This window comes from Choloepus didactylus, chromosome 1 (genome assembly GCF_015220235.1).
Source record: "Choloepus didactylus isolate mChoDid1 chromosome 1, mChoDid1.pri, whole genome shotgun sequence".
Lineage (NCBI taxonomy): Eukaryota > Metazoa > Chordata > Mammalia > Pilosa > Megalonychidae > Choloepus > Choloepus didactylus.
In genome coordinates, this window is record NC_051307.1 from 185033280 (window position 1) to 185058840 (window position 25561).

The 25561-nt window shown below is 43.5% G+C and overlaps 2 protein-coding genes across 2 annotated transcripts in view; one reads left to right on the plus strand and one right to left on the minus strand.

The window, feature by feature from the left end:
- Positions 1-5913: 5913 nt before the first annotated feature.
- LOC119526524 lies at positions 5914-7314 on the minus strand. The gene is given in 6 exon segments (XM_037825682.1): positions 5914-6027; positions 6029-6141; positions 6144-6273; positions 6275-6451; positions 6504-6741; positions 7052-7314. Coding segments are annotated over 6 exon segments (1035 nt in total).
- Positions 7315-7409: 95 nt separating this feature from the next.
- Positions 7410-25561, plus strand: part of TRIM71 (tripartite motif containing 71) — a 66202-nt gene continuing 48050 nt past the window's right edge. The window contains exon 1 of the mRNA XM_037828554.1: positions 7410-8279. Coding sequence (XP_037684482.1) covers positions 7410-8279 — 870 coding nt within the window. The remainder of the gene's footprint in view (positions 8280-25561) is intronic.

The window sequence follows — 25561 nt, forward strand, 5'->3', positions numbered from 1 at the left end:
ACTGTGAACCTTAAAGTAAACCATGAACTATAGTGAATAGTACAACTATAGATATATTCTTTTATTAATTGTAACAAATGTACCATACTATTTCAAGGTGTTAATAATAGACTGGTATATGGGAACACTGTGTTTTATGCATGAATTTTCTAGAAACCTACAAATTCTCTAATAAAAAATAAAAATAATAATAAAACTAGCAACCCATTAAAATAAAGGGCAAACTTTTTGAATAGATACTTGACCAAAGAAGTTATATGGATGGAAAATAAACACATAAAAAGAAGCTCAACATCATTAGATGTTAGGGAAACGCAAATTAAAACCACAGTGATACCACCACAGATAGATTAGAATTGCTATAATTAAAAACAAAGAAAACAAAGGTTTTGGTGGGGATGTGGACGAAGTGGAACTCTCATACATTGCTGGTAGAAATGCAAAATATTACAACCAACTTGGAAAACCACTTCTCAATTTATTGGGAAATTAACATACACCTACCATATGATACAGTCATTTCACTCCCAAGTATTTTCCTAAGAGAAAAGGATATACATGTCTAAGTGAATCTTTATATTTATGTTCATGTGAATATTTATAGCAGCTTTATTTGTAATTGCCAAAACCTGAAAACAACCCAAATGTCCATTGGTAAGAAAATGGATAAAAAAATTATGGTGTAGCCATACGGTGGAATAGTACTCAGCAATAAAAAGAAATGATTTACTGATCCACACAACAACGTGAATTAGTCTCAAAATAACCATGCTAAGTGAAAGAAGCCAGTGTCTCTCCCTCCATCCAAGAGAATACATCTTGTATGATTCTGTATGATTCCATTTATCTAAATTTCTAGAAAATGCAAACAAATGTAGAGTGACAGAAAGCAGGTCACTGGTTGCCTGGAGAGGGATAAAAGGCAGGGATATGCAAGAGGCCCAAGGAAACTTTTGGTGGTGATGGATATATTCAATCTTTTGTTTGATATATCAAAACTTATCAAATTCTATGATTAAAATATGTGTAGTTTGCTTATTTTATGTCAATTATACCTCAATAATGCTGTTAAAAACAAAGGAAGAAATTTAGGGACATTAATCTGGCATAGGATATGGGGTGGGCTGGAAAAGGACTGTCCCAGTTATCTATCGGTGTGTAATAAACTACCCCAAATCTTACTGGCTTAATATAACAACCATTTCATTGTATCTCACAATTTTGTAGATCAGGAATCCAGACTGGTTGATCTGGATGAAGCCCTGTTGCATCAACTTGGTGGTCAGGGTGGGATGGTCCGGAGATTTGAAGACAGCTTCATTCATTTTCCCAATACCGTGGCAGGGATGGCTGAACTCAAACAGGACCCTCTTGCTCTCCGTGTAAACTCAGGACTCTTCATGTGGTCTCTCCAGAAGGCAAGTCAGACTTCTTACACAGTTGCTCAGGGTCCAAGTGATCAAGGTGGAAGCTGCTAGTTCTCTTAAAGCCTGGGCCTAGAAGTGGCATCACTCTGCCATACTTTACTGATCAAAGAAGTCATAGGCCAGTCCAGGTTCTAGAGAAGAGAGCCCTGGGTGGGAAGAAGAGGCAGAGTTGGAATTGCCAAACAGGAGACAGTGCATCCAGAGCAATTATGTTTGGGTATATGTTGGTGGTGGGTAGGGCTCCTGTGTACAGGAAGAGAGGAGAGAAGTAATGCTAGAAAGGGAAATTTGGGACAGAGCAGAAAGGTCCTTGGCTGTCAGGTTAAGGGGTTTGAGTTGAATTTTTTTAGGCAAAGGGAGCCTTTGAAGTCTGGAGCAGGTGTTATCAGTGAGTGACAGGTTACAGGCTGAAATAGGCATGAATGAAACTAGTTTTTCAGCCACAAAATCAGAGCATTTGGAGTAAGAAGCTAATCAGTGGGTACTGTCCTATATATCTTTTGATTTTTCTACATTGAAAACAACTTTTACTTTTCTCCTCTTATAGAAAACGCAGTTGTTAATTTTAGAAAACCCAGACTGGCAGTTTAGGAGGAAGTGACTGGTTGTGAGCCCAATGTGAGATTCTGAGGTCCAGAGGAATGGTGATTAGGCAATGGAAAACCTGAAGGTGGGGGGGCGGTTTGCAAACCACTCTGCTGAGTAACAACAACAAAAACAAAAAGCTAATGTTTACTGAGCACTTATATGTGCTTGGTATTATATTTACCACTATACATTTAATAGCTCACTTAACCCTGATGGACTAGGTACTTACATTATTGCCGTTATATAGTTGAGAAATCTATGGCACAGAGAGGTTAAGGAACTTACACAAGGTTGCACAGTTATTAAGTAGAACTGGCATGTCACCCTAGCCAAGCTCTAATCTACTTTATACAAAATTACATATTTACTTTTACCTTTTATATGCCTATTTGTTCTACAGAGCAATTCAAGTTTTCCTACCGTAGTCTATAAAATTCTAAGTAACGATAGGTTAAATTATATTGTCTGACTTGTTATTCTGAACTCTGGGTTGCTGAAAGCAGCTGACATACTTCTGTTAATGATTCCAAGGCCAGAGTTGGGGTAGAATCAGGAGTTGGCTAGTGCATAGAACTCCATCCCCCCTCAACTGGCAGGATGCAAGCAATGACTCAATGGTTGTCTGTTAGGCTGGCACCCTACCCCCCTCCATCCAATGGTTTAAATAGTAATTATGGTGTAATGTTTGTTTATAATGTTTTTAAAAAAACACTCTGGTGATTTATAGTTTAAAAAATTATGTGAATGTACCCTGAGGATGATGGTGAAAGGTGCAATTTTGATGTCAAAACAAATGGTGCATGGAATATTTAATTAAAGGATCTGATGGAAAAAACAGATGCAAAGTTGCTTTATGGAAATGTGAGCTAACCCCTAATCCAAGGTTTGAGACTGTCACAGGGGCCTAGTGTCCTTTTTGAAAACAAAACAGTTAAAAATGAATTTGAGAAAGAATGTGAATTTACAGTCTACATAAATTCAAGGCTTCCTTTTTTAATGGTTACTTATTAAAATATGATGATTTATTTTCCGGATTCAGGAAGGCATGTATGTTCACTTTCTAATATTAAACTAGTGAAGAAAAACTGAAAGTGTGTTTCTCCCTTGCTAAAAATGGTATTTATTAGCTATATTGGCTATGAAAAATTTAATACAACGTAGTTTATAACAAGAGGATTATGACTTTTCATATGGATATGTAATTCCTGCTCTTCTCACAGATAAACTATATCTCAATTTATTGGAGTCTAATCCTAATTTGTTATTTACCATGATACCACATTTTAAAAAAATCATGAAAATGGTTATTTCCATATACTTGGAGCTAATGAATTGATTTAAATATTTTCCTCTCCTTATCTATGGTTGTCTTAACAGAAGTTAGTAAGGTGCTAATTTCACAATTTATACCGCAGTCCTGCTTCTTGGTGGTGTCCACTCTATTTAAGAAAAGAAGTTACTTCTTGAAATCAAAACCTTTTTCCCCCTTTTATTCTTTCTTTTTCTTTTTCCTTTTGGGTAATTCTGAGCAGTTGCTCCCAGGCAATCAAGTCACCAATCGCTGTCAAATTTGATTTCTTCCTAGAGTTCACACCTTTCTGCTCCTCTATTAAGGCTCAGCTAACTTTTCACCTCTGTTATCCATTTTTAGGACCTTTTATTTGGTCTTAGGGACAGGAGGACTATTCAGTTTTTTGCCCTCTTGTCATCTTTTTAAAAAACTTTTTAGATGCCGGTGGGTGGGGCAAACCAAGAGGAAGACAGCAGGTCTGGCCCATCTCTGTTCTGACCCTCAGGGATAGTCTTCCTTCTGGCAATTCTTTCTCTCCATCTGTTTTCTTTTCATTCTGTTAAAAACAAAATAAATAAAAACAATCTAAGAAAGGAAAAGAAATTAAACCAAAAAATACATAAAACACCTCTGGGGCAAGGACAGTATGGAAGAAAATTCTATAGATGTGTGTAGATTGACACCTGTGTACGTTTACAAGTGGGACTCAAAATGACCATGCACAAAATACGGTGTATTGGCAATAGATGGTGGCTGCGAGACACCCCTCTCCAATTTTTGTAGTATAAAAAGTTTCCTCTGCTTCTCATTCATTTAGCACAGGAAGAACTCAGTTTTGGTTTTCTTTGGGCAATAACTCTTCCAGACCTCCAATATTAACTGTCAGTGTTCCCTGAGCTTGTGTTCTGCTGAGGAGTTGGCTCCTGAGGGCAGCCGAGGACTTGTGCTTGTCCTCAGCCTAGGAAGCTCTTCCCATTCTTGGCACAGCACTTGGGCCCCCAAGGTGGCTTTGTCCCTGGCAGGGAGTTGCTTCTACAGCTTCCTGGGGCCTTTAGCACATTGGTACAGCTGGGTTGATTTAAAGGCTGTTTCTCCCCTGGAAAACTCATTGAATTCAGGAGATGCTGGGGATGTCCACATTCCGTATGTCTCTTTTTTCCTCCACCTTTAAGATCCAGGCATGGTTACTTAGATTGAACTTTGTTATTATTTTTTCCCTTTTATTTACGTACAATTTACACACAGTGAAATTTTGCACAGGATCTTACATGGCAAATTTATAAGTACTGAAAAATGCACACACCCATATATTTCTTTCTCTTAATGTTCTATTATTTATAAGCAGTTTTACTGAGATATATTCACACCATACAATCCATCCAAAGTATACAACCAATGGCTCAGAGTATCATCACATAGTTGTGCATTTATCACCACAATAAATTTTAGAAGACATTCATTACTCAAAAAAAAAAAAAAAAACAAAAAAAACCCTCAAAACATCCTAAACCCTTTACCCCCACTATTATTGACCCTTAGCATTGGTGTGGTACATTTATTAGTTGATAAAAGAATATTAAAATATTACTGTTAACCATGGTCTATAGTTCGCAATATATTTCTATTCCATCACCCTAGAAGGTTGCCTCCAGCCTTATTCCAGTCAATACCCCATCACCTACCTACCAGTGTACTTTTTCTATCTCCTTAACTTAGTTTTGGCGGGTCCACGCTTTCCTGTATGGAACCACACAGTATGAACTCTTTTGCATCTGGCTTCTTTCTCCCAATTTTATGTTTCTGAGATTTGTCCAGTTCCTTGTTTGTAGAAGCGGGCCATATGATGTCGCTAACTGCATGACAGTGTTAAGACTGGGAAAATTGTTCTTTCCCTCCAGGCCAGATACTTCTAAATCCTGGTAAATGGCCCTTTTTTGCCCTTCCAAGTCAATCTCCTTCCAGGGCAGTGCAAGTTCCTCTCGCAGAATCGCTCAGAGAGCCTCCGGCACGACCCAGATGGCCGTGGGGCCATCACCCCAGTCGCTGTGCCCTAAACAGCTGCCCCCTGTCCCCGCCCCTCCCTTGCATTAAAACTCAAAAGGGAACCAGCTCCTTCCACCGATCCAGAATTCAGATTCGTTGAACTCCACGTATCCATCTGCACACATCTGTGCGATGTTTTGTGTTGATCACAGATAATGCAGAATCCTTAAGAAAACGCAAAAAGGAAAAAAAAAAAAAAAAAAGGTGGTGAGGGAACCAAGATCTCAGAAATGGACATCAGCCTCCGTAGAGCCAGGATTCAGAATGCAATCTTTTCTTCTCTAAATAATCGGAAGAGTCACACTCGGCTCTTCCCTCCAAAGGCTTCAAAGGTCGTCACACTGAAGCCCGAAGGCTTCATCTCCCCAGCGGCCAGGAGAAGGGAGGAGGTTGGAGAGAGGAGGGAGGGAGCACACAAAAGCGAGCCGTGCCGAGAGGGCTAATGTTTCCTGTTTGCCTGGAGCCCCCTCCCCCGCCTCCCCTCCCCCGAACCCCCTCCCAGCACTCGGGCGGAAGTGAGTTTGCTCCTTTGGAGATTAAAAGGATTCCGAATTCCGATCACTCTCAATAACCAGCGTACTGAGAGGAGGGGGAGGAGGAGGAGGGGAAGGAGGAGAAGGACGAAGAAGAGGCGGCAAAGCAGAGAAAGAGGGAGTACGCGCTCGCGCGCGCGCACGAACACAGCCCGAACTGGGGGAGTTGTGCAAAGCCCCAGGAGGCCGGGGCACCGCGAGAGCAAAGCCCGGTAGGCGCAACGCGGCCGGGTCCAACAGAGTCCTGCTCGGCTACTCGTTGCAGAAGATGACGCGGGCGCCAGCCAGCGGCGTTAGCCACGCGGCTCCCGAGCTCGCCGCGCGGGGCAGCTGCCGGTTCCACTGATTCCAGCGTGCCGGGAAGGCTTCGTCCCCGCGGCTCGGGATCAGAGAGGGGAACCAAGACGAGGGCGAAATGGCCCGATGACAAAGGAAATGTGATCCCCCTCCGCTGCCAAGGTTTCAGAGAGGACGGACGTGAGGAGGAGGGGCGCGCGGCGCGCGCGGAGCGCGTATAGCATTGCACGACGGCCCGCGCGGAGCGGACAGCGGGTACATCTAATATCTTCCTGCAAATGAATAATTCAGGGCGGCCGGCGGGGACCTGCAGCCCCGCGCTACGGCGCGGTTAAACCTGAGGGGAAGGAGCGCGCGGGAGACGTCCGGGTCAGGCGAGGGAGGGGGGGGGCGCGAGGGCTCCGAGCCGCGTGGGGCGCGCGTGCGTGTTACGGGCGGGCAGCTGTGGCCTGCCTGGGCGGGCGCGGAGGAGACTCGAGGCGCGTGGGGCGCGCGTGCGTAGTACACGCGAGCGGCCACGGCCGGGTCCCCACGAGCTGCAGCTGCGGTCCGGCAGCCCGCCCTACAGGGGAGGCCGCGCCCGGAGGTGCGTAAGCCCCGAGCGCAGCACGCCGGGCCACCCAGGAGCCCCTGGTCGCCGCGTCATGCGGCGGGGCGGCTCGCGCCGCTCAGGGGAACACCAGCTTGACGTGTCACTCGCGTCTTACCTAGTTTGTTTAGGGCACCTTTACCTGCCGAAAAGAGACTAAATTCGTTTAAAGGAAAAAAAAAAAAAAGGCAACGCACCAAATACTCGTGGAACCAAATTGTTTCTCCTGCCGGGACTGGGATTTTACAGCAGACTCTGCTTTGGGGGACTCCCCTAAGCGAACGCGAAGCGAAGCCCCAACTGCTCCAGGGAGTCCTCTGACCTCCCCGTTCCCGCTCGCCCCTCGCGTGTCGGGACTTGTTCCGGCGCTCCCACTTCGTCAGGCACGCGGTCCCCACGTCCTCCGACAGGAATCCATCGCCTCTGGATAGTGGCATTTAATGCACGCAGCGTCGGAGGTAGCAGTGCGCGGGCCGGACGCGGCGAGGCCGAGTGGGCCACGCCGCTCTGGTGCCGGCTCCGGGATTGCAGGCTTAATCGATGCATTTTTCTGAGTGAGTCGGCGGCTCCCCCACCCACCTCGTCCGCTCTCCTCCTCCTCTTCCTCTCTGGTCTCCTCCCTCCTCCGGGCCTGGTTGCAAATGGCTTCGTTCCCCGAGACCGACTTTCAGATCTGCCTGTTGTGCAAGGAGATGTGCGGCTCGCCGGTGCCGCTCTCCTCCAGCTCGTCAGCATCGTCGTCGTCCTCGCAGACATCCACGTCGTCGGGGGGCTGCGGCGGCGGCGGGGGCCCGGGAGCTGCAGCGCGCCGCCTGCACGTCCTGCCCTGCCTACACGCCTTCTGCCGCCCGTGCCTCGAGGCGCACCGGCTGCCGGCGGCGGGCGGCGGCGCGCCTGGAGAGCAGCTAAAGCTGCGCTGTCCCGTGTGCGACCAGAAAGTAGTGTTGGCCGAGGCTTCGGGAATGGACGCCCTGCCCTCGTCTGCCTTCCTCCTAAGCAACCTGCTTGACGCAGTGGTGGCCACGGCCGACGAGCCGTCGCCGAAGAACAGCGGGCGCGCCGGCACACCGGCGGGCGCGGGCGGCCACAGCAACCACCGGCACCACCCGCACCACGCACATCCGCGCGCGCCCGCCTCCGCGCCGCCGCTCCCGCAGGCCCCACAGCCACCCGCGTCCTCCCGTTCTGCGCCGGGCGGCCCGACCGCCTCACCGTCCGCGCTGCTGCTGCGCCGGCCTCACGGTTGCAGCTCGTGCGATGAGGGCAACGCAGCCTCCTCTCGCTGCCTGGACTGCCAGGAACACCTGTGCGACAACTGCGTCCGCGCGCACCAGCGCGTGCGTCTCACCAAGGACCATTATATCGAGCGCGGCCCGCCAGGTCCCGCAGCTGCTGCGGCCGCCGCCGCGGCGCAACAGCTCGGGCTCGGGCCGCCCTTCTCCGGCGCTCCCTTCTCTATCCTTTCCGTGTTCCCTGAACGCCTCGGCTTCTGCCAACACCACGACGACGAGGTGAGTGTGAGGCGGTTTACGACGGGGTTGCACTCGGGTGGGATGGGATGGGACGGAGGAATGTGTTTTTGTACACCTGGCGTCTACGTCCGTGCTCGTGGAGGGGGGGGGTGTTCCTCGTTTTCGTACTTGATTTGATGATGATGTTGTTTTTCCACCTTTTTTCTTTTGGCTAAACGTGGTAGTTGTTGCCTCCAAGTAGATGCTTCTCAAGTGACTTAAGAAGTGTGTGTATACCTGCCTTTTTTGTACGTGCCCGCGAGAGACCCTCAACGGGTCCTGTTTTCCATGTTTCATTTTTTTTTCTGACAAAACGTGGCAAGCGTTGTTTTCAATTAAGCATGAGCTAGGAAGAGATGGGTGTGTGTGTGTGTCTGTAGATCTGGTCTATATGTCCTAGGGGCCTCCCGCATGGACGGTCCCCGAAACTGGGAGAGGGCACCCTCTTCCACCCCATTTGTTTAGGGACTTAGATTTTCTCCTTTCTGTTTGGCAAAGAGTGTAAATTATTGTCTTAAGTAGAACATGAGATGGAAGTGTGTCGACATGGATGGCCTCTCTGCGCGTGCTCACCACAGGCCTCTTTCAAAGTGAGGAGAGGGTTCTCCTTCGTAACTAGCGTATTTTGTCGCTTTTTGTCAAACGCATAGATTGTTGCTTTATACTAGCATTGGGTAGAAAGAGTTGGTTGTATGTGTGTGTATGTGTAGACCTGGTTTCCACGTGCGCGCTTGTGAGGGGCTCCCCAAAGGGATCTCCAAGTGAGGGGAGGACTGGATTTTTTGTTTGCACGGCATGGCAGTCATTTCTTCCTTGTGTTGGGGAAGAGGGAACGTATGTGGATCTTTTACTCGTGTCTAATGGGCCCCCCAGTCTAGCCCCTCTCTGCTCCACCGCAGCCTGTTTCCCGCGCTATGTAAAAAATGTATTCTTCCCCCTTAACTCCCTGACGTGGGCTCACCAGTGGGTCTCGCTGGCCCGGGGCTGCGCCCCGAGGTGGTAGCGGTGTTGAGAACCCTATCCACAGCCCACTCCCAGTTGGGAGTCCGTCGGACCGCGCCCGGCCCTGGTTTCGATCCCTTCGGGAACCGGTTTCCCCGGTTGGAAAATGTCCCCACCCTGCTCAACCAGGGACTGGACTTCCCTTGAAAAACTCTGTAGTAAGCTGCATGCAGCCCGAATCGGGTGGTGCGCAGGGTCTGAGAGCTGTATCTCAGTATTTGGGTCTGAGTTAGCTCTTTGGGCTGATGAATAAATTTTTTGTTTTTTTTTTCACATAACACGTGACTCCCTTCCTCCTCTCCACTTGGGTGTTGGTGTGGGACGAGCACCTCCCACACACCGGAATCCGTGGGACGAACGGGCCAGAAGTTTTGAGGAGCAAAATCTGCTGAGTGGTTGGTAACTTTTTGGACCAGTGAGACTTGGCTTGTGTAATCGCTTTAGTCTTGCTTTGGAGGGAAAGCGGGAGACCGCAGAAGTTTGGTGGGAGTTGCTGCCTGCGAAAGTTGAGGAGGGCGTGTTGGTTCCGAGCTCGGCTGAGGCACGTACGGCGTGGAATATTGTCCGCTCGTAACCTGTTATTTGGGGAGGAGGGCGGAGCTATTGCCTAATGGCTTAAAACCGGCTTCTTTAATTTGAAAAAAGTTGAAAGTCTGATCTTGCTGGAGCGCCTCTTTTTAAAACTTTCCTTCTGGATGTGACGCTTTCTCCTTTTTTAAAAAAAATTCAGTTTTTGGGAACATTTGTAAGTTTACAGAACCCTTCCTTCGTTTGAATGGACAATTTTATTCATGGGTGAATGTTTCTACTGTATTACTTTACAGAAGTGAACGATTGAGTCAAACATACTAACTTGAATCTCAGGAACGAAAAAGATGGAGTCATTTGGAAGAGGGGGGGAGAGGGTGCCCTGAAACCCGCGGGAATTTCCTTCCTGGGAGGGACGTTGATTGAACCCTTTCCCCAGCACTAGAATTTTAAGTGGTCAGTTTTTATTTATATTTCCAGTTAAAGATCCACATACGTTTTACTTGGGCAGTATTACCAGACTTGTAAAAAGGTTTATTCACTTTTTAAATTATAAAGCCATTCAAACCATATGGGAGAGCGAGAAGGTCCCCTCACCCTGGGAGGTACCCAGAGGCCCTGAAATTTTCCCTTTTTAATACGTCTGCAATACTAAGTTGATTGGCAAAAGTGTTAAGATACTATGTTATTAAACGAAATAGTTTTTGTGTGTCTGTGTGAAATTCAGTTTTGAGCAAAATTCTTCCTCAGTTTTTTTTATAAAAAAGTAAACTTGGGAAATTAATTTTTGTATCTATTAGTTCTTGGATATAGAAGTTGAAAAATTTGAAATTAAAGGGACAACTCGAATGCTGTGAATAGAGATCTGAAGCGTTAAGGAGAAAGCATCAGATTTACACAGGATTCCTGGCCACAGCCTAAATTCTAACTTTATTGAAGCAAGCTACGTTTCAGAATATTGTTCCTTTAAAGTCAGGCCTCTTGTCTGGGAAGGAGCACGAGGCACTTCGTAGGATTTCAGAATGTCTTCTATCTTGATTGTGGCTTACTAAGAGCCATGTATTTTACTGTATGTAGAGTCCAGTTCGATTTTTAAAATGTGCTGCTTCACCTGAGTATCTCCTGTGTCAGCAGGCTCTATTAAATAATTCGGGGCGTCCTTACGGTGATTGATGCAACCTGCCTTGGAAAGGAGGCCAGGACGCCTGGCTTGCCCCCACTAATCTTAGGGAGGGTGCCTCCAATGCAGTGAGCCACCAGTAGAGACGGCTTTCCTTACTCATCTTCTTGGATGTGGCTCCTTGGAACTGATAAGTAAGGTGTGGTGCCTGATCTTAAAACATGCCTTTGAAATCTGAAAGGAGCGAATTGGGTTTCCAACGAAATAATGAGATTTGCTTGCTAAGATTTGCTTATCTCGTATTTGGCTTATTAAAAAAACACACACACACACACAGACCTAGTTAGGGTTTTTCAGTAGGTTTGTGCCTTTATTGGTCAACCCGAAAAGTCCGGAGGAGCGGCGGCCCGGCGGGCAGCAGGGCCGGGAATGGGGGTCCGCGTTGGCGGAACCGTGGCCGCGCGCCAGGAGAGGCGGGCACGTGGGAGACTCGCTGCGGGCCCGCGCCGCGCCGGGCCAGCCGGGAGTCCACCCCACTGTGGGAACGCGGCTGCTTCTCTTCCCGCCGACACGCCGGGACCTTTCGGGTTTTGAAGAGAAAGGGTTTTCACTTCGTGTTTCAGAAGAACTTAGGGAGTTCTGTTTGTGACTTGAGTGCGCCGCTGTAGCGGCTCACGAGTTGCTCCTTAAAGTTTGTTTTATTGGCACCTAGGATGTGAGCCCTTTGCTGCTCTGGAGGTGACACTGGGATCAGAAATCTCGGGGGTGTCCAGTGTGTGTGTTCTGTGTCGAAGAGTCAGGTGTCGGCATTCTGTAAATGGAGGAAAGACCGATGGGAGTTTGAGGGTGTCCGGGTCCCCAGGAAAGGTCGTGTCGCTAGCGGTGGGGTTCGGCGGGGGGTGACAAAGTTGTCATCCCTTGAGCAGAGGGAAACATTGTAGCTGACAGCACCCGAGGATGGCAATATTTTTCTCAGTTAGGCAGTCCTGGGATTTTCCTGAGTGTCTTTGTGGAAGATGGGGTACGAGTGTTCACACAGTTTATTTGTAGAGCCTGTATTTTGTTGAAAATAAAAATGCTCCCTGGAAAGAAAAGTTCTGGGATTCCCACCCTGTTTGATCCCTATTGTTGAGCTCTGCTGGGCTGGGGGTTGGTGAGGGTGCTGTAACTATGTTACCCTAGGAAACCTCCCTCCAAAATCGGCCTCAGACTATATGGACGAAGGCATTTTGCTGCCTGAACTAATTGGTTGTGGAATGAATTCTTGTCTCAATTCACTGTAAATAGGGGGTTGTACCTGTATTTAGCTCAATTTTATTCTGTATTTCCAGTCTAAGGTTTTGCAGACATGCATACCCAGCGTATGCAGGCTTCTTTTTAAATTTTATGTATTTGCTTGTGAAATCTATACCAAAAGACATTTTGTAAAGACAAGGGAAAAAAATGAATGGAAGTGAGCATTCTAGTACTTCTGCACCGCACAATTCTTCAGTGCACTAAGAAGCAATAGGTGGATTTGTGTCCTTTCACCTTGTACATCTCACACCTACTGGCCAGAAATTTCTGTTAAACTTCCCAGAGGTGGCTGCTTTGACTACAGCTCAGCAGGTAGCAGGTAGGTGTTTGTAGCTTGAAGTTCCTTGAACTAAGAAAATGCTTGCTAAAAACATAGAGGAGAAACGTGCATTATTGATATCTAAATTCCTCAGCATTTGAAAGTAGTCTGTCTGTGGGCTTTTAAAAAGCCACCTTTGAGCTGAGGCATGTGCCCATTCTTCCATTACAGTGCATAGGAATGGACCTTATCTCTACACACCCCCGGGGAAGTGGGCAATGGTTAGGTTGGCAAGCCTGTACCGTACCTCACAGGTATAACCCCAAATCATAAACTGCTCTAATATTTGAGCACAGTTTGAATGTGAACACTGGGGAACCTTTTCTGACTTAGAATTTTCTCTTTCTAAAGAAAAGTAGACTATACTGGTTTGCGTTGGATGGGCTTGATTTTTGCCTGTAAGATTTTTATTTACGTTGCTAGGAAGTATGTATTTTGGAGAGCAGTGAGGATATTTTGGGGAGAAAACACATACTTTCTCCCGGACTTCCAGTCCTTCATTTGGCACTTACTATATTCTTTATCATTCACCTGTTTTGAAGTTAAGTAGTTGTACTTGGAATAGAGAAATCTTGAAAATGTTGGTGGATAGAATAAAATTGTCTGATACCCCAATTCTCCTTCCCATTTTAGTTACTTATAAATAGAATTTTTAGAGAGTCCTTTCTAGATTTCAGGAGGCTAAAACTGACATTAAAATGTTAGAACGAGTTACCTGACTATTGAAAATGGAATCAGCTCTCTCATGTGTAAAATACGAGCCTCCCTTGTTTACATTGTTTTTTGTGTTTTCATTTAAAAAAAAAAAAACAATTGTGCATACATAGTAAAGAAGCTAGCTTTTTGGGAAGCTATAAATGAGGTGAAATATTTAAAATGCTTATGTTGAAGTGGTTTACTTTGGTAAAAAAGGGTTTATTAATTTTCTGATCCAGGGGAAATTTTCATTTGTTTGATAATTCTCTGTAGTTCTAAAATTCAACAAAAATTCTCCCTGAATTTTATTTTCTCTGATGCTAATAACTTTAAAGCCACATGGTGTGCTTAATCTTGCCATGTCTCCATCCAGTTCTGCACATAGGGCAAGGTATATTTTATCTGTATTCATTCTTAGTGTATAAAGGACCGTTTTGATGTCATTCTTCATGACGCCTAAGCAAAAGATTGAGAAAAATTCTACCATGCCTATGGTTTCAAAGTAGTGTTCCCTCTCCCTGCCCCTGATAGCACTAACAAAGAATTAAAGGCTCACCCCTCACTAAGACTGATTTTTACCATCTTTCTGTTACTTTGGATGCCCGCAAGGAAAGATATTGACAAAGAATTACAGTTACCTACAAAGGGGCAAGGTGTCACCCATCGCAGTCCCACACTGTTCCCCTTCTCGAACCTTTTAGGCATTATGACTTGCAAGAGGAAGCTTGATCATCTTTTCTCTTCAGCTGATGTGACCTCATGCTTGTTCACTACTAAATTATTCCTCTCTCTTTGAGGTTTTGTCTGCATCCACAAACCAAGTTGACTGAAACCCGATTGACTGTTTTGATTGGCAAGACCCTAGCTTGTTAGCAGAAAAATTAGGGGGAATGGAGGATTCAGCGCTGGCTATTTACATTTGAAATTGTTTGACTTAAACCATATTCCAATGTGATTTCATCTTCATTTAGATATCTCTTGCTTTTCCCTTAGTTTAGGTAAATATAATTTGCTTACAATTGGCTTCAAAGGTAGGGTGAAATGAAAAGGAAGGAAATCCCCAACTTCTGGGCTTCATCTCCTACCCAAACCCAAGTGACTTTTTGGGAGATCCATATTTAGTCCGAAAACTTTGTACAACATTTTATTTAATCCTCCTAGCTTTCCTCCTAACCCCAGACAGTTCCTAACCTGAGCATCAATTTCTACTGAGTTATTTTTTAAGTGAGTCTATATACTGATCCCAGTTTAAAGATTAACAAGCACAAAAAAAGTTGGCAGCCACTTGTAATTTGCTCAAAAACAGTTCTCCACACAAATGCCATTTTGGTATTTTTTAGTGATAAGTTATTGCTTTCAGTAATTATTTGTTAGCAAATCGAAACTTGTGAAACTTACTGGGAAGGGAAGTTTGGTCATGAAGAAAAGGGGGGTGGGAGCTGATTTTTGGTATGCTCATTTATCTCCATAAGGGTTTCTGCAGAATAGCACTAGCACATTTTCTCAACATTTATTGGACCTTGACTCACTTGGAGCAGAGCAGTGCTCAAAAAGGAGAATGAAATGAGTCAAGGTCACTTGTGTAACTGAGAACATTCCCTCATGGCTCTGATATCTTATGATTCTGAGGGCACTTGAGTGGGCTTTGGATTCTGAAGCCAGGGAGGAGCACCTGAGAATGAGAGCCTTGTGCCTTCCCAAATGTTTGTTAGCAAGCTGTATCCTTTTGTTGTCACTTCTAGAAAGTTTGGCCAGTTTCCTTCTAGCTGTAACCTTTTGCAGTTAAAAATAGGTTTTTCTTCAGTGAACCCTGAGTTAAACCATGGACTTTAGTTAATAGTACAGTTATAGTACCAGTAGTTGCATTTGTTACAAGGTGTTGGAGGTGGGGTATATATGGGAATCCTGTATTTTAAAAGCATGATTGTTCTGTAAATGCACAGCTTTTTTTCTTGAAATGCCAGCCAGTTTCAGGAGCTTCTTTCATACTCCTTTTCTAATTGAGATAATCATTAAAATGTTGTATAAAAAACCTGTACTTTTAGATATTCCGGCCAAATATGGATCTTAATATGATGGCTTAAGCACAGGTATTTTAAGAAATGAGAATTGTGAATAAAGTGGCATTAGCAGTCTACGGTATATTGGCTATTTAAAGGAAGCCAGAAATCTAGACCACATCTCTGAATTTTGACCAGTGCCTTCTGCCTTTCTCTTTGGGATCAATGTCAGAGGGGGTGGAGGGTAATTTTCTTACTTAGGACCATCTGTAGGCTTGTACTGAAAATGTCTAAAGTGTGTGGGTAAACACTGAATAGTAAGGTGGATATGGGAAAGAAAATTTCAGCAATAACTGGAAAAATGTAAGACAATATACATGCTTGGCTTTTGTTAAGCATACCTTGAAATCACGGCTGTAGGCTCAGATTCTTGGTTTGCCTGGTTTTTCTCTGTAAAATAGGGATATGTCTACACTGTTGTAAGGATTTGAGCAAAAGTATATAAAGTGCCACAGCAGTGTCCCATAATTCAAGGAACACTCCCTCTGCTGCCCCCCAAAAGGTGGGGAGTTTGTGATTGAAGAAAACTGAATTTTTGGTTTTGGAAATTGGTGGCTGAACTGTGCTTTTATCAGTTATAATTATCTGATTCCTCAGGTGATAATACAAGGTTCATGTCATATTCAGGAAGACTGAAACTCATCTTTCATAACTTTTGATCTAGACCATTTCAGAGTTGTAGGGATCTCCAAGCAATTGTATTTAAAGGCTGCATAAATATCATCAGTTTTCTTTTTTTTTTAAAGATGGAATGCCATTTTTTGTTTAGTGTTTTTAACACTAATTTTTGAACGTAAGATTCCTTTTGGAATTGTGGCATTTCAAGGGAACAATCTGATTACTGTGACCCTGGAATACTTTGCAAGCCTTAATACAAGCCTTAATATCTTGGTAATGTCAGGTGTGTGTATGTGTTGGGGGAGGCAACTGAAGAAGAAATTTATTTCAAGAAAGGCTTTAAGTCATCACAAAAAGGTCCTCGGTTTTACAAATAGGGAGACTGAGGCCTGGGGAAGTACACCTCAGGCAGAGTGCCTTGAGCATCAGAACTGTCCTGGCTCCTAGTCCAGCACTCTTCAGCCCTCTTTTCACATTGCTATTTATGTATAAACATAATCCCATAGGTAGGAATTCCATGATTGTTGAATGAATGTGTTTTCTTTTAGGAATTTAAGCACCTGTTATACAACATTTTTCAGTCACGTGATTTCTTGAATGCAATTGAAACTAGTTCTTAACATCTGGAAGAATTTCTGGTAGAAGCTTTGAGTATTAAATAATATCTTGAATTAATTACCGAGTGTCTGGAGGAGATCTTGGCAATATCTGTGTGAGGCTGTTGCTTCCTCTGCCGGCCAATTTGTAACTAACATAGGCATGTTCTGTTCAGAGTCTTGGGGAATGGAACCCACTTTCTGCCATGCCCCCAACCCCCCCAGTGTCCTCCCACCTTGGCTTCAACACTTCACAGCCATTTTTTATTTTATTATTATTATTTAATATGTTTTTTATTGTGAAATTTAACATATACATAACAGTGATTCAAAGTATGATTTAACAAGTGGTTAACAAATTTCACAGAATGTTATGGGATGCAGTTCCACAATTTCAGTTATTTCCTTATTGTGAAATGTAACATATATACAGAAAGGTGATAACTTTCAAGGTATACATATATACAGAAAGGTGATAACTTTCAAGGTACAATTTAACAAGTAGTTATATGAGTAATTTCAGAGTGTTATAGGTTACAGTTCCACAGTTTTAGTTGTTACCTTCTTGTGAAATATAAGATATATACAGAAAGGTGATAACTTTGAAAGTACAATTTAATGAGTAGTTATAGAGCAAATTTCAAAGAATGTTATGGGTTACAACACCCTTTCAGTTATTTCCTTCTAGCTGTTCTAATACCCTAGCACCAAAAAAATGTATATATAAAAGATTCAATATTCGTAATCTTTTGTTAAATCCTGTCTTGTCTGTTGCTGCCCCTTCCTCTCGATTAATCTCTTTGTCGATTCAGCCACCACCCTAACTTTTTCATACTGAAAAGTGGTGTCAGCATTGTGGGGAAGGGGGCTGCATCTGGTTGTTCTTAAAAAGGCTGTTGCCTTTGGGTTTTAGGACTTGTGTGGCATAGTGGGGGACTCTCAAACTAGCTCTGGCCCCTGTCAGTGTTAGTAAATTTAAGGTACAGTTCCAGAAAGATTTTGCCTGATTGTCAGTTCTCAGTAGGTGACACAAGTTGTGTTTGACCCTCAAGAAGGAGCTCAAGGTGTTACCGTTTTTCCTTTGCAGGAACAAAGAGGACTTTTTAAGTTTTCAAAGCACAAGAATGCAGCTCCCTTAACCACACCCCTAGCCATGTTGGGTTTTGAAGGAATCTCCCCTTCCCCTCCCATTGTGTAGGTCAAGGGGGAAATTTTGGCAGCAAAAGAGAACAAGTAGCTTGGAATATATATGCTTGCGGCTTCTTGGTATAAAGACAAGAAAGACATATGCTGTAGTGTCAGAAGACCTGGGTTTAAGGCCCATTGTTGCCATGCAGTAGCTGTGTGACCTTGGGCAAGTCACTTAACTTCTCCAAGCATTTTTGACTTTTAAGATGGGAGGGTGAGGAAAGCCCCCATCTTAAAGACCGATTTGTGGGGAGCTATATTTTAATTAAGGGACTTTGAAGAAGGAACTAGAAACATTTATGGTCTAATGTACATGGACGTAACTGCATTAAATAACCTTAAAAAAATTGGCTTCAGCGTCTACAGGTTGCTGCCAAACTGGTAAAATTCCTTTTTATGAAATTAAATATGCTGCTTATCTTATTCTTATACCATGGAATAATTTGGGTAGTTCCTCATTGCTGACAGGACTTGTGTTAAGATATGCCTGTTTGCACTGAGAATTGTGCTCTGTGCTAAAGATGTATTAAAGCAGTCTAAGACCTATTCCCTGCCTGGCAGTGGGGGGTGGGGGTTGGAGTTCTCAACTTTTGTGTGGGTGTTTTATACGCGGTCTTATTTAAATTACTAGATGACACCTGAATGCTAAAATTTCCTGGGCTTTAAATAAATAGGGGTTCTTTGGGGGAGAAGAGTGAATGTGGGACTGAAAGAAGAGGAGCTTGTTGGAGGATTTAGATAGGAGGTTGACTGATAAGCTGAACAGTCTGCAGAACCTGCAGTGGCTGGCTCTAGAGGAGAGGGTACTTAATAATAGAGATCCATTAATTATGATCTTTCACCTAACTTTTCCTAATCTTTTCAGCAACCTAAGGAAAGCGTTAAATCTTAAGGAGTGGGTCATTGTGTAGAAGGAATAACTGGTCTATCAGTCAGGAACCAGAAGCCATGTCTGTTACTCTAATATAATTTAATATAAAGAATTGTTAGTTAGGTAACTGAAAAGGCAAGGAGAGAACACGAGAGTACTGGGAAGAAGCAGCTGTAAGAAGTAGCTACCACCTCAGTGTTGGGGGATCAAAAGGAGTAGGTTGCAATTATTGATACTTTGGGATCTTTTGGGCCTGGAACCCGTAAGGAAAAGAGGCTGCTCAGTTTGTGGTAGGTGGGGGTGTGGTGAAGCTGGTTCCCCCCTAGTGTTAGAAAGCAACAAACTGGAATCAAAACAAACTGGAATCAAATGCTGCTGCTGGAACAAACCAGTGTTGCTGGGGTTAAGAAGTTTGTTGATGGTGTGACCCAGGGAGCGCACAAGAAAGAACAAGGCTGGCAAAGCAGAGAAGTGGTTTGCTTAGTCCCAGCATCAGCATTACAGAGGAGAGGATAGAAAGAATATGGGTGTGGGGCTGAGAGACTCAATGATGGGCTTCCCAATTGGTCCTTTGTCCTGAGAGCACATCTGACTTGTGTTTGATGTAGAAACTTGGGAGAGACCTCTGCCTGACGAGAACTGCAACCTGTCCAGAACTCTTCTACATGAGCTTGCTCCAACCCTTTTCCTTGCTGATTGCAGACCACTCCCTGGGGCCTCTGGCTCTCACCAGTTGAGCTGTTTGCTTACCAAGAGAGAATGGTGATGTTTTGTTCCCAAACCTGTTTACATCAGTTGTACTTGTGAAGAAAGAATAGTAATTTCTATAAAAACTGGCCTGAATTCTTTGGAAAGATGCAATAAAGGAGAAGGCCCCAAGAGCAAAATAGCTCCATATCCATATCCCTGCCCTAAGTTTACACAACCAATTTGAGATTACATGATTCCCTGCTTTCTCCGTGGCCTTGATCTGGTTCTGACCCCTGAGTGGGGGCTGTTGCTTGTGCACAGAAGGGGCATCTCTGGACAGCTGTCTCTGGAAGACTGGGTATCTCCCTGGTGTAGACAGGAATATTACAGGCCATTATGGTTATAATCCGAGAGAGGTGGGGAGGCTCAGTTCAGTCTGCAGGAAGGAACTCTGCCTTTCCCTGTCTCCTCTCCCTTGTCAGCCATTTTGCCCTTAAAATGGGCAGCAACCCCTTCTTACCAACAGGTCTCTTGGGTGTTTGTACCCTAAAGCCATGGCTTGAAAGGGAAGACCTCACCTCTCCTAGCCTGGTGATATTCTGTTTTTGTTTATTGAGGTGTATGCTACATACAGTAAAATTAACCTTTTTTAGCTCACAGTTGTGCAGGTTTTGACAGAAACACACCTGTGTGTTACCACCACAGCTAGGAGACAGAATGTCCCATCACCCTCAAAATTCTCCTGAGCTCCTTTGGAGTGAATACCTCCCCCCAGTCCCAGGCAACCAGGGATCTGGCCTCCATGCTTTCACACAGCAGTCATTGGAGAGTCCTCCATGCTGTCTGTCAGTAGTTCGTCATTCCTTATTGCTGAGTAATATTCCATTGTATATAGGTACCACCGTGTCCATTCACCAGTTGAGTGGCATTTGCAACCCCCCATCCCCTTTTGGTGATTGTGAATAAAGTTGCTGTACGCATTCACGTATAGGTTTTTATTCCAATGCTTGGAAATGTGTGCAGTGCTGTGCTGAATTGTTGGTCACTGTCTCATGCCTGAGTCCCCATTTTGACCCAGCACCTCTGTGTAAACTCTGTGTAAACTCCTGTGACTTTGAGCTCCTCGGTTTTCTCATCTCTCAATAGGGGATGATGATAATGGCATTAGTCTTCCTCGGACTGACTTGTTTAAGAATCAAATGAAATATATTCTGAGAAAAAAACTGTAATGTGCCTGAAATGTAAACGAAGGAATTGGTTTGGGGGCAGTGCTGCACAGGCCCACTGGAAGCACTTGTCCTGCCTTTTATTTTTAATAAATTTATTTTTAATTTTCAAAAAGAAAAAAAGAAAAACAGTTTGTTGTTTCCTTTAGTTTTTATTTTCTTTGCTTTTTGTTGGCTTTGGCAGAGCTTACTAGGATTTAAGGGAATATTGTAAGAGAAAAATTTACCAATTTAAATTAAAAATACATGGTACAGATAAAAAGAAATTAAAACCACAGCTCTGGTCTGCTCTGGAGCTTTGGGAAAAATCTTGGGGAGATCCCCTTTCATATAGTGTGGATGTAGTGAGGTTTTAAGTGTCTCCACTTTGAAAACTGAAGGCTGGTAGGGGAGAAAAGATGACTGTTAGGGTTTATTTATGGTGATAAATGGAAATCATCTTAGGAAAAGGATAGCAGGATCCTCTCTCATAGCAGGAAGAGAGATAATAGTTAACTTTAGACCTTGCTTGGGACTTGCCACAATAGCTACTAATTTGTAGTTTTTTCACCCTTATGTCTGTTGGGCAGTAAGTACAAACGTAACCTTGGTGTCTAAGAATTGAAGTTATTACCTTGTCATTTGCAGTATCTTTGCCTTAAAAATTAATAACATACAAATTATATAGTGAAAGACACTTCATAAATTTGGGCATATGGAAGTTTTGCTTTTAGTACAGCCAGTTTTAAAGTTTGAAAATGAACGTTTACTTCCCTCGTAAAATGATATTTACATTTGGTCTTCGAAGCATTCATATTAGAGGGTTTTTTTTTGTTTTTTTTTTTCTGTTGATTGTCTAGGGTCTACTGCAGAATTGAGCACAGAATTTGTCTGAATTTAATGGCACTGTCCAGTTCATCAGTGTCTTTTTTTTAGGTCCAACAGAACTTGTTTTCAAGGTTTTTTTGTTTGCTTGTTTAGATGCAGAAGTAATTCTTACCCCAACCCCCCTCAAAGTATGAAAAAGCAACAAATCAATAAATAGAAATAGAATTTTAAAACCATGTACAAGATCAGATTATGGAGATGAGGAGGAGGTGATACCGGATCCCTGTTTGAGAGAGGAGGTTGAGTTTCAAGATCTGTTGAGACCTGTTGTTGGTTTGTAACCTGGACAAATAACAATTCTTACGTAAAATGGTGGGAGAGTTTCTGGGGTTCAGAATGTCCAAGGTATAACATTCTGTGGTTCCAGCACATTGAGAAGCAAAACTCAAAACTAAAGGAGTGTCAGGATATTTTCATTCTTGCAACATTGCAACCTGATATTTAAAGATTTTTTTTCTAACTGGCATTTTGTTTAGACTTACACTTGCCATATTGCTTTGTAATTTTCCTGAATATGTGTATGCCTGTTAGTGTAATAATTATTTGATCCCTTTCATTTCTGTCTCTTTTTACCATCCCTAGTCAGTTTGTAGTTCCTGAATGATTGGAAAATTGAGATTTTTCTCAGGGCTACCTTGTATTCCCAGGAAGTAACTTGGATAAATTAACTCTAATCCTGATTTGATTATACAAGTATTACATAAATGTATTCTTTGTTTAGTTTATCTGTTTAAATTAAAAATATTTTTAAATTCTTTGTTTAATTTTCCTAAACGTATCCTTGATCCCAGTCCTTTCCCGAAGTATTTGATGTTCTGGGTTTGGTGTGTTTTCTTCCAAACCCTTCAACAACCATTTATGCACACATACATACAGAAATGTAGTCTTAAAAATACACATAGATGTGACCCCGTACTGACTTGCTGGTCCTTTCTGCTCTGCGCTTGGTGTTCCTGGTGTGGAATTTATTAAGGGTTCCCTCATTTGGATTGCCTCAACATTTGGCCGTTGTCAGCAATGCAGATCCTTGAGCCCGATTTTCTTGCTTCTAGAGGGAATATCCACCCTCTACCCACCAAGGGAATTGGAGAGGTACATTTGAAATGTTAATAGATTCTGGCACTTTGCAGCTACCCTTGTTTCCATCAGTTTGTTGGAAGAAAAGTGGCTGGTCTTGCTGTTCTGCTTTGTGTTTCTGTGATTGCTGTAGATGAAGTTTCATGTTTATTGGCCATTTTGGTTTCCTCCTCCCTGAATTGCTTGCTCAGGTCCTTGGCCTTTGTATCTTCTGGGACTTGGAGGCATTCTGGATAAATGCTGGGTACTAGTTGTATGTTGTGAAGGATTTCTGTAAGGCCATAGCTTGCCTTAATTCAGTTCACATTTTAAATTTTAGTTTAGTCGACTATAGTCATTTTGTGTCTTTAATCCCACTTTAGAATATATTTTGTGTATATGAGGTGGGGATCTAGTTATCATATGAGGGTTGGATTCTAATTTTAGAACAGATAATGAGCTTTATGTCTTGACTAGTGAATATAGGCCCCCACCCCCACGCTGATTTTAAATACCACCTTTTCTCTGAACCTCACACTTCGTAGAAACCATTCTGAATGTAGCCTTTGGCTGGGGCTGGTGGAGAGCACTTTTACCAAGGTGAATACTCTGTAAGCCATTTGGCACTTACTGTTTTAATATCATATCAGTTAAGTGTTTGTACTTTGTGGCCATATACCAGTAATCGTTTAAATCTCTTCTGATGTTTGGTAGCTATTAAGGAAATAGCTGCAGATGTTCACAGTTACTCACTGCGGGTAAGTGACAACTTTAAACTACCCAAGGGTTGTGTCAGCCTAGCCTGTTATAAACCACTCATTCCTTAAGCACATTGTGCTTGATTGCCTTATATGTGTGCCAGTTACTGGACCGGGTCCTGGCTATACAGACCCGTTCTACAACTGCCTGTTTTCCCCCTCAATTTTTATCTTTTGGATTTTTAAATTGCAAAAGAAGGAAGTAGTTATTGTAACACAGGCAAATGGTAAATAGCTAAAAAAATATAACTTTTACCAATTCCATTTCCCAGATGTAACCACTGTTGACAATTGGATTGTATCATTGGTTCCTATGCTTGTGCAACATTATATTTGTATTTATAGTTTAGTCACACACACAGGTATATAGTTGTTTAGAAGTGTCCCCCTATATTACATTGTATACTGTATCTATAGTTCCACAGTTAGCTTTGTCTTTTTTAATCTAATGATTATTAGATTATTGCATGGCTATATACAGCTCAATTTACTTCTCTTTTTTTCTTATATATAAGATTAGCTTATATACAATCAAATGCACTCATTAAAAAATGCACATTTCAATTACAACACCACCATCAAGATAGAACATTTCCATCACCTAAGAATGTTCCCTTGCTCTGGTATCATTTAGTGGTAATTTCTGGAGTGTTTGGCCTGCTGTTTTGGTCATAGGTCTCAGAATGATTTACAGAAATGACAGCCAGAGGTGCTGTGAAGGCGGATGATTCTCTAATGATGGAAAGTTGTTGTATCTGATGTCCTGACTTGTTGCCAATATGAGGATAGCTGAAGAAGGCCCATATTTTTTTCCCCCTCTCTTTAACCATTTGCTTTTTTGGCCAGGACACATTGTTTTCCAAAGAGCGGAGGCCTGCTGGGAGGCAAATTCCTCAAGGATTGCTTGGAAAATGTGGAAGTGAATTCCATTCATTCAGGGCACTTTCATTGCCCTGTCCCTGGCCCTCTCCGGGTATTTGAGGACACAAAGGAATAGAAAAGAGCTTGCCTTCTGGGGACTAGAGAGGGAGTAGAGTTACTGTGGTTTTGGGTACTACCCATGGTGAATGATGTACTTGGAAAACTTCTAAATTATTTTTGATTAGGTACTATAAGTTTATTTTAAAAATTCAAGTTCTCAAAATGAGTGTGCAGTAGAATGGTGACGTCCATGCCAGTGTTGTCTGTGTCCTTCCAGAAATTGGTCTACACAAGGAAAAGCTGAAGCCCCTTGTCCGTGGAGGGAGGCTGTTTGCTTCATGTAAGGGCTAGTCAACTCTTCTAGAAAAGGGATAGAACTGGTGATAGGTTGGTGACTTCCATTCCCAAAGAAAAATTCCTGGTATTTGACCTTGAGTAGGAAATTGAAATTTACTGAAAACTTTAACTTAGTATAGTGCCACAGACTTGGGACCTTTCACCAGAGGATGGCAGGATCTTGCTAAGGAGGGACATGTGTCCCTCATGCCTAACTTTTACAGTAAGCTTTAGGCTTTTGTGTGTGCCCTGTGTGTAGAATCGTTGGCTCTTCGGTTTAGAAGGTTGATTATTCAGCTTTTTTGTTGTAGGGGAGGGGCCCCCATGGTCTTGACACTATCGAGATAACCTTGGCATGATTCCTCCACCTTCCCTGCATGTTTAACTCTTTCCCCAAGCATGATCCTCATGAAGAAAGACCTGGGAGCCTTCAAAGAGCTGGGCAAGCACTTTGCTGAGGACTATACTGGCGATTAGAACTGTATCTGCAAACCAAGTGTTCAACCACTTGATGTTAATTCAAACAGGCTCCAGGGAGTTCTTGGGCCCCATTTAAAACCTGCGGTTGGGGGTGGTGGAAGTAGGGTACTTTGATAGAAACAGAATCACCCCTGGAACCACCTCTGCCCTCCCAGCAGAGACAGACTTGCAGTGGAGTGGGGGTACACCAGCGGGGGTGAGGGATAGAAGGTTCCTTTCAGTAGTTCCTGGTCCCCACCCGCTCCCCTTCCAAAGGGCCTTTTTTGGTGAGGACACCTGACTGGAATCTCCTGTGGGGGTGCAGTAGCCATTGTTTTAGAAACAAGACAACAAAACTGGCATTCTAAGCTTTCAAGGACAGTAAAATGTTTGCACTGGTTACAGTAAAATGAATACAGAGAAGACCCTCAAGATAAAGTTAATGATTAGATTCAGAGCTTTGGCGTCCTACCTTTAAGAGATTTTCCTCTCCTGAACTTTACTCCATCACCACGAAACCTTCAGCTCCCAAATGGCTTTGCTTTTAAGGTCCAGGTTTAATATCTGCCCTGGAATCTTTCCCTCGGCCTTCTCTTTCCTCTGCCAGGATGTGGAAGGGAGTGGGCTTCCTAGGGCCCCTTGGTGGGGGTATATTCTCTACCCTGTTTTGTGCGG